Below are 8,691 nucleotides of genomic sequence, written 5' to 3'. Positions count from 1 at the left end.
GCCCAGGAAGGAGATGAGTCCCGCTGGAACAGCTTCTCTCTACACAAACAGTAAACGGGTCGGGAGCTTCCATTCTCTGTCCGTCAGCATCGGTACGAAGGTGGGGTGGAACCGGGAGGGCTCTCCCCGGTGCAGAAGGATGGCTGGCTTTGCAGAGCGCTGTGGGGTTAAGTTGCAGGGACCTCGAGGCTCACAAGGGTTGAAGCGGTGTGCAGCCGACCCTTGCTCTGCCGCGTGTGGGTCTCTGGTTGCACGCACTCTACGATTTTGGGTGTAGTTAGTAAGCTCGTTGGAGCAGGTTGTGTTCCACCCCGTGTTTGTGTATGTCCTAGTGCTCTGGGATTCTGCTCAGACTTGGAATTTGTGGGTGACACAGCAAAACCGTGCCGGTTGTTGGCGGCGCTGCGTACGACCAGGTGGTGGGTTTTCTTTTGCACTGGAAGCAGGAATTCTCATCGCCTTGTTTTGTTCTGAAGCATACAATGACTCTTCCCCAAAGCTGTGTCACGGCCCCGCAGAACCAGTGTTTGTGGAGAGCTTCCGCGGTGGTTGTTGAGAGTTTCGACACATGGCGTTACCGCGTCTGTTGTGCCGAAGGGACGCAGCTGAAGTGTGCGCAGGGTGCCTTGGGGGTACGAGCAGCCGACATACCTAGACTGAGGAGTAGAAGCTGGTTTTGCTCTCAGTCAGAAAGGCCAGAGGGTTTCAGAGCTGAATTCACTGCTGGGGCAGCTCCTGGAGGAATTTGGGTGGAAAGGGATGGTGGGAAGGGTTAAAGGTTCCTTGTGTCTCTTTTTTTGTACTGATTTCCCTGTTCTTTCTGCTCCCCCCAAAAAGGACACCCTGTATGCATACCCCTGTGGCTCTGACCACACTCCCAGCCCCATGGCCAGCCGGGTACCCTTGGAAGCAGCCCCCCTCCTGGAGAAAAGAGAGGCCCGTCTGACAGCCGTGGCAGTGAACGTGGAAGATGGCCACACCATTGCTTTTCTGGGAGACAGCAGGGGGAGACTGCACAAGGTATGGTCAGGATCCAGCAGGAAGCCAAGAGGATAAAACTCCTCGGGGATGCTCAGGTGGAAGGCAAAAAAAGGCAATGTCTCTTGTCCCTTGGGAAGTCAGGTTCCCACTAGAGATCATTCCTACTGGATGGTCTCTTCTCACACTGTGCTGGCTGTTGGGAATGCGAACGCCCCGCTCAGTGGTCACGTTGCCTTTGGTCACATCTGCGCTGAGCCGCCGTCAGGGCTGGTGCATCCTACGTGGCTTCCGCAGGTATTGCCGGGCACATCCTTCCCGTGGCTGAAGTCACTGCACTGGGGTTTGGTGGGAGGGTGAAATCCTCGCACACAGCAGTGGTTCCAACTTGCTCCTGGTGTAGGACGGGTGCCCGACTCCTGCTGTGATGCTTTGCCTGCATATAACTGTGACTCTTGCAGGTGTACTTAGGAGCAGCGGGGGAGGCACACGTATACGCTTCTTTAGCCATCCAGGTGAATGGCATGGTGAGCGCGGACCTGCTGTTTGACCAGATGCAGGAGCACCTCTTTGTCATGACCCAGTCAATGGTAAGAGCAATAAAATCCCTTCCACAGGAGAGCTGAAAGCACTTGAGGTCCAGAGAAACTGCTGAGGGGAGTAGGGGAGGCAGAGAAACAGCGTGTACAGCTGAGGCTGTGCCGGGCAGCAGCTGCCTGCCAGTCTGGCCTCCCGGGATGGGACTGGCCCTTGGCGAAAGCTGGAGGAGGCACGCAGGCAGTCCTTTTGCCCTAAGCTGTGCCTTTCCCTCAGCCGGGCTGTACCGGCAGTGATGGAGGAATGTCAACCTGCGGGCTATAAGAGGCCGCTGTGCTGGCGTGGAGGCGAGGGACTGCAGGTGCCCGGGTTCTGCTGCGGTGAGCAGGAACTGTGTGGACAACACCTTTGCGTGTCTGAGCAGAAAAATGTGAGCCTTCTGGGTTCACAAGTAACGTGACCTGTCTTGGTTTTGAAAAAGATTAAAAAGAGAAAAGGGGGGTTCTGTGGAATTAAAACTGTGGCATTTCTCCTGGTTTTAATCCGTTAAAAGATTAAGCTTTTCTTCCGTAGGCGCGTAGCCTACCAAGGCAGAGATGTGTGGGGAACGTCTCCAGGCAGCGGAGGAGTGCTCTGAGCGGGCACGTGGTAGCAGTCCTGCAGAACAGGCCAAGCTGTGGAGGCACCTCTGCCTCTCCCGCTCTGTGCAGTTCTGGTTGTGCCCGGGGGCAGCTGGAGGAGAGGCACTGCCATGCCTCAGGCTCTTGGGGTGTTGGTGTCTGCTGAGTAGGAAATCCAGCTATGGATGCAGGACTGAAGAGGGTTTGTACACCACCACTCATCAGCTCCTTGAGCTGGAAGGGAAAGGTTCCTCCTAGCAGGGAAACACCAGCCCTTGAGTTACTGTGAAGGAAAGAGCAAACAAAAGGAGAGCGTGCTGGAAAGCCACCGCTTCCCTTCGCCCCCTCCCACGTGGAGACACTCGGGAATGTTGTGACCCTTCAGAGGAGGAGTTGAAATCCATGAGTGGAAGAAGATCAGGGAAATCTGAGATACACCCTTAACAGTAACGGTTCTGTCAACTAGAAAACACGAATTACGTCGTGTGCTCAGCCAAAGGAACAGGTCAGGGACTGGAAGTTGGCGTTCTAAAGTAACTGACTGTAGCAGCTGGAGCGTAGCTGTGGAATAAGGAAGGGGCAGGGATAGCAAGCTAAAGCAGAAGTGTTTTGCCAACAGAACGTACCTCCCGGGTGGCAGGAGGTTTTTGTCCCACCCTGCTCACGGCTGCTTGGCCTACCCGTGCTCCAAAGGGCAGTTGTGCCGGCTGGGGCCGGGCGATAGCGCGGGGCATTCAGGGGCCTCTGCCGGAGCTGTCTCCAGCCTTGGTCGCTACGTGTCGGGAGGTGATCCGCCATGCCAGAGTCCAGAAAGGCGAGAGTCAGTGGGGTTCGGGCTGCTAGTCTTTGATCCGCTGCATTAGAATAGTTTTATCACTAAATCAGAGCCCCTTCTTGCAAGCAGCATCACAGCAGCACGCTCCACCTGCCTCGGCGTCTGTGCAGCCTGGTGGTGTCCTTCTCCGGTTTGTACAGCGGCCGGCGGGCGGGCTCTGGAGCCTGGTGCCGCTTTCCTTCCCCTTCATGCCGTCTGGCGATCGGGAAGCTGCTTCAGTGGGCAGGCGGGTGCTGGGGCCTGCGTGCGCCATGTCCTCACTGATTTCTTCTCTGGCAGGTGGTAAAGGTTCCCATCCTGGAATGTTCCCTGTACGTGGACTGCGGATCCTGTCTGGCTCTGAAAGATCCCTACTGTGGCTGGTGTGTCCTTCAGGGACGGTAAGACAGATCCCTGTTCACCTGCAAGGATTTTGGGGGGATAGTGCTTAGGGATTGTCTCCCCTTATGCTCTGCCTTATGTCCGTGTGTCTGGGTTCAGTTTCTTCTGGTTCCTTTGTGGGATATTCTCTCAAGCCTACCATTCCCCTGCCTGCCCCCCTTGAGACCGCCAGCAGCCACGGTTACACACAAGGGCAGGTTTCCATCGCTCCCTGGGGCTTTGGCCACCGCTCGCGATGCTCCTGTCCAGTGCATTTCAGCCTGGTTTTAGCCTGCCTGCAGCTCTTGTCAGATGGAGGAACTGCCCTCTCTCCTGGTGTCCTCCCTCTTCTTGCTCCCCTACTGATGTAGCTGAACGAGACACGGTTTACTGCCGCGTCTGTCTGCTTGCTGGCTCTGTCTCTCTGCAGAACTGGTTTATGGCCCTCGAAGCCCATGGAGTGCCTACCCCTCTACATTTCGGTAGCAGTCCGTCTTGTTACTGAGGGTGGTGGGAGGCTGGGACGTCTGTGCCTCCTGTGGCCGTTCGCCCAGGCCCTGGCAAGGCTCAGCGGGCAGTGGCAGTTGGAAGCCAAGCGTGCCCTGCCAGGGCGGAACTGATCCCTCACGGGCTTCCTGCTGTTCCCTGCAGGTGCAGCCGTCGCTCGGAGTGCCTGCGGTCCAGGCTGAGTGAGCAGTGGCTCTGGAGCTTTAACTCTACGCAGCAGTGTCTGGCTGTCCAGTCGCTAACTCCAGCCAACATCAGCAGAGAGGAAAAGAGAAATGTGAGTGGTGATGATCCTCCGATGATGCCCACGCATGTAGGAAGTCCCCTGCAAACTCTGAGGAGTCGCAAGTCTTCCTCTTGCTTTCAGTGGGGTACTGACTGCCTGAGCCCCCACGCACAAGCCGTCTGCCTCACGTGGGGGCTGAACAGCTTGGCTGCACCGGGAGACAGTGTCACTGTGTGTTCCCGTACAACCCGAGTGTCCCTGCCTGCGAAGGGGTGCTGGGTGTGCTGGAGTATTTGATGGCTGCTTGGGTTGGGGTCTCTCCCTGGCTTGGTATCTACAAGGTGCCCGTGTCTGCGGTTCAGTGTTTTCTGACGTTGCTGCCAGGGAGATCCGAAAGGAGCTACCCAAAATGACGGCTTCCGTCTGGCATCTGGGAGCTGGCGGAGGAGCTAGGAAGGTGCTGCCGTGTTTTGAAGTCTGTCCTTGTGGCAGGAGGTGGCAAGAACCTGTCTCTTGGCAGAGCCTTGGGCAAAGGGGGGAGTTGCCGATTGCTTGGTGGATGCCAAGTTCGGTTTGGGAAGGGCAGGAGATGCTGAACGGAACAGTCAGGCCTAAGAGGCGTTGTAGGAAGATGGGTGTGTGTGTAGGTAACTACTTCGTGGGGCTCTTTCTTTGGAAAGAACAGAACCAGGAAATCAGGTGAAATAAAGAGGAATGTGTTGGAGGGCAGATTACTCACTGGGTGTTGCTGACTTGGTAGATATTCCTGGCTATCTCGGACTTGCCTTCTCTGCGCGAGGAAGAATTTTACTCCTGTTACTTTGAAGATTACGAAAGCCCAGCAGTTTTGACAGAGTCGGGAATCATGTGTCCTTCTCCGGATCCCAGCCACGCCCCAGCTTTGCCAGCAGGAGCAGGTCAGTGGAATGCTTGACATGGAGCACGGTAGCTCCGGTAGCATTGCGGGGAGACAGTACGCTGTGGGTCTGCTGGGCTGCCAGCACTAAGAGCCGTCTGTGGCCTGTCAGCAGGCGTTCATTTCATTCTGTCATGGTATCTGTTTGCTTTCTACTTGTGTGTCACACGCATCCTGTGCTATTTTGGGCTGTTGCCAAATGCCGATGCCAAATTCTGGTAGTTGGAACGGAGACCCTGCTTGAAGGGTTGTATGCAAATCTGAGTGTGATCTGAAACGCAGTCTGGAGTGGTGGCTGGTTTGGCAGCTTTGTCATAAATCTGGAGAGAGAACTCTCTGAAATACTGCTCCATTATTTAAATCAACCAAAATGCAAACCTTCTCAAAGCCCACGTAGTAGTGGGGGAAGGAAGCGTGTGTAAGGAAAGGCAGGAAGAGCCCCATGGTCCTTACAGTCAGAAGTGAATCCGCAGTGGGACAGAACCTCGGAAAACACACAGTCGGCCTCCTGTTTCCGAGACCAGCAACGGGCTGAGGATTGCTCGTTGGCCACCCTGAAGAACCCGGAAAGTTCTCCGTTTGTAATCTTGGCCTTGGATTTTGCCCAGCCTGTCGGCCTGAGCTCTAGGAGCTGATCTCTTCAAAGAGCCCCTCTGAAGCGAGAGGCAGGTGCCGGTCGGGAAGCATTCCGCACCACGCACCTAAATGGCCAAACGGATGGAGCTGCGGGCGTGCAGCTGGCTGACGGCTCTGCGGTGATCTGCACGGACCCGCCGGCACCGCAGAACCTGGCTAGCGCCCTCGTTCACTCCCCAACTGCTTCCCTTTCACAGTATCGTTGTATCTGTTGGCTTCTGCCCTGCCGTAGTCTGGGCCAGGCCGACCCGTCTCTGGCCAGGCACAGAGGGAAAGGCTCCGTGTGCCGCCTCTGCAGGCGGAGTGGGCGGGAATGGCTTCCCTCTCTAGTCTGCCAGCTCGGGCCCGAGTGTAAGCCCAGGTGTGAGAGCAGTCGGTGTGGGTAAAGCCACAGTCTAGTTCTCGTTCCAGGCTTCGGAGATTCTTGCTGACTGGCTTTGTAGGTCAGCCGTGCTCTCATGTGAAGACTCCGGGGCTGCTTTACCCCTGTTACTTTCCTATGGCTTCTCTGAGGCTTAATGAGTGCCTTCTGTGTCCTGGCCCAGACTTGCTCGTGGATGGTTTGTGTCCGTTTGATCTGTTTGTGTTGTCCTTTTGCTTCCTCAGCTCTGCTCCCACGAGCCGTGGCCAGGCATTCTTTGCACAGAGCTTGGCCGAGTTGACTGTGCCAGCTTTTTCTTCGCGTTCTTTTGTTACTCGGACTTCCTCCCCCTTCGCTGCGTTGCCAGCCCTTCTGTGCACGGCTTCTGCGCCCTGCTGAGATGAATCTGAAGCTGGTAACCAGAGTCATACACTGTTTTCTAGATGAGGTCTCATCAGGGCCTTAGATACCAGCACTTGCCTGTTCCTGCTGTCCCAGCTCACTGAAATATTTGCCTTTTTGGCTTGTTTTAAAGGTTGTGTAACAGCTTATCTGTCCCCGTAAGCTGCTGAGCTCCACGCTGATAGCAGGAACTCTTGCTCTCCATTTGCGAGTGCTCGACCTCACCGTTGGCACTGCTGAACAGCGTTATTGGCAGTCATGGGGAGCCGTGGCCTTTCTGGAGAAGGGACTATTAATAAACTTGGTGTCATAGCCCTGAAATCCGGGGAGGTGTTAGCCCTCCCACCCCTGCCAGCTGCAGTGACAGTGGTGAGCGGACAGCGCTGCGGTGGCTCCTGCCTCCGGCTGCATGAGACGCCCTCGTTTTCTCCCGGTGGTGGGTCTTCATACCCCTCGCCATCAGCGCCTCGCTAGCGTCCTGCCTCGCTTGGGTCCCGTCGGGAGCCCAGCTTCAGCCCGACTGCGCCTTCCCCAGACCCCCGAACTGTGCCGTTGGGCGGAGAGCTTGCTTGCAAGAGGAGGTCTGAGTTCTGCGAGAGGAATGATGGGCAAGCTTCTTGTCCCTTATTTTTATAGCAAGCTGTCTTGGGGAAGCAGCAGCTCCTGGAGTTGAGCAGACGCGTTCCCATCGTTTGGAGACCTAACACCCAGCTCCAGGGCTGGCGGCATTCGTCTGGAACAAGATGAATGAGCTGGTCTGTACTGACGCATGCAAAGCACCTCCCTCGGGCTCGTGATGTCGGCTGCAGTACGCTCTGGCCGTCTCTGCAGCTCTTTGGTCTGTCAGAAAACAGTGATGGTCTCTTCCCAACGAAGAGTTGGGCTGTCCCGAGGCTGGTCGTTGCCGTGAGAGCTGGATTTGAAGCAGATAAGCCTTCAGTCCCTGCAAGTGAGGTTACAAGTCTCAAGTGCCTCTTCACTGGCTCACTTCTTAGCCGGGACGTAGAACAAAGCTCTCGAGGTGGAGGCGGGGTGAGAAGGGCATGTCAGTTCGGAAGGTTTGGTTTTCCTTTGGATGACAAAGGAAGACAATCAGCTTTGAGCCTGGAATGTTCCGTCTTCCTCTAATTGAGAGATGAGAGTGGAATTATAGCAGATAAAGAGGGACTTTCAGACCAGCCATCCTTCCCATGGGTTGGCAAGAGCTGTCCGAAACTACGCCTGCCAAACTTGTGCAGCCTGTTTTCGGTGTCCGTAGGTGATCCAGTGATTGAGGTGCCGGAAGCACACAACACAGTCCGTCTCCGTGTTTGACAGTGTCTTTCGAAAAGCGTGCTGCGGGGCTCCCAGCAGTATGGCAGACTTCCAGTGGCTCCACTCCTAAGGAATTTTTATTTTCATTTGCAGATCATGTCACCATAAAGCTCGTAGTGCGTTTCCATGACATCTTCATTGCTTCCGTGGACTTCTCTTTCTATGACTGTGCTGCAGTGGCCCTGCTGTGGAAATCGGCACCGTGAGCACCAGCTTTTTCTGTCTGTAGTCACAGGGAGGGTGGCTGTCCCTTCCTGGGTCATCTTAGCAGCTGCTTTGCTGTCATTGTTCAGGTGCCAGAAGTGTGTGAGCAGTCTCTGGGGATGTAACTGGTGCGTCCAGCAGCACCTCTGCACCCACAAAGCAGCCTGTGAGGAAGGAGCCATCGTCTACAACGAAATTTTTTCCGCCCTCTCCCCGCGGCTTGAACGGGCTGCAGCCGCTTGCAGGGAGTCGGGTCGCGGGCACAACGGCACCTGCCAGTCACGGCAGGCAGGGGGGTGAGCTGTCGGAGCAAAGCCCTCGGAGCGACACGAGGCTCTGCCTCCCTGGCGTTGCGAGGCCGTGCGAGGTTTCTGGGAAGTGCCCTCAGGTGACGCAGGTCGTCCCCCTCCTGGGCCTGTGATTTCAAGGCGGGGGACAAGAGCCATCGGGCAGGGGGGCTGCAAGCGGGGGGTGGAACGGACGCCGTTTGCAGCTTTGCAGGGGTGAAGGCAGGCAGACCTCCCTCTGCGTGGGGCCAGGTGAGGGGTCTGTGGGAAGAGGGACTGCTGCTGGGTCTGCCGCCCTGTGAGCGCTCCCCGGTCCCAAGGCCGGCTGGGTGGCATGAGGTGCAGCTTTCACTGAAACCCCGGGGTGAGGCAGCCCCTTGGGAGCGCTGCTACGAGCGGTAGTACGGAGTGCTGCTTCTGCTTGGGCCTTACTCTGTTTCGTTTCTTGCTCTCTTCTCACCCCCCCGCGTTGTTTTTCTCTAGGCCCAGATCCCAACCTCAAGTGTGT

The 8,691-nt window shown here is 56.4% G+C and overlaps 1 protein-coding gene across 1 annotated transcript in view; it reads left to right on the top strand.

The window, feature by feature from the left end:
* The window catches only part of LOC104507061 (plexin-B1-like), a gene marked incomplete at its 3' end in the record, with an annotated part of 12,903 nt that extends 4,711 nt beyond the window's left edge, over positions 1-8,192 (top strand). The window contains exons 2-8 of the mRNA XM_010148221.1: positions 838-1,020; positions 1,440-1,568; positions 3,250-3,350; positions 3,982-4,114; positions 4,824-4,980; positions 7,786-7,894; positions 7,986-8,192. Of these exons, the coding sequence (XP_010146523.1) occupies positions 838-1,020; positions 1,440-1,568; positions 3,250-3,350; positions 3,982-4,114; positions 4,824-4,980; positions 7,786-7,894; positions 7,986-8,192 (1,019 nt within the window). The remainder of the gene's footprint in view (positions 1-837; positions 1,021-1,439; positions 1,569-3,249; positions 3,351-3,981; positions 4,115-4,823; positions 4,981-7,785; positions 7,895-7,985) is intronic.
* Between the last annotated feature and the right edge of the window lie 499 nt (positions 8,193-8,691).

Source organism: Eurypyga helias, unplaced genomic scaffold, assembly GCF_000690775.1.
Source record: "Eurypyga helias isolate BGI_N326 unplaced genomic scaffold, ASM69077v1 scaffold26623, whole genome shotgun sequence".
NCBI lineage: Eukaryota > Metazoa > Chordata > Aves > Eurypygiformes > Eurypygidae > Eurypyga > Eurypyga helias.
Note: the sequence above shows the minus strand (reverse complement) of the source record. Positions and strands in the feature narration are given on the sequence as shown.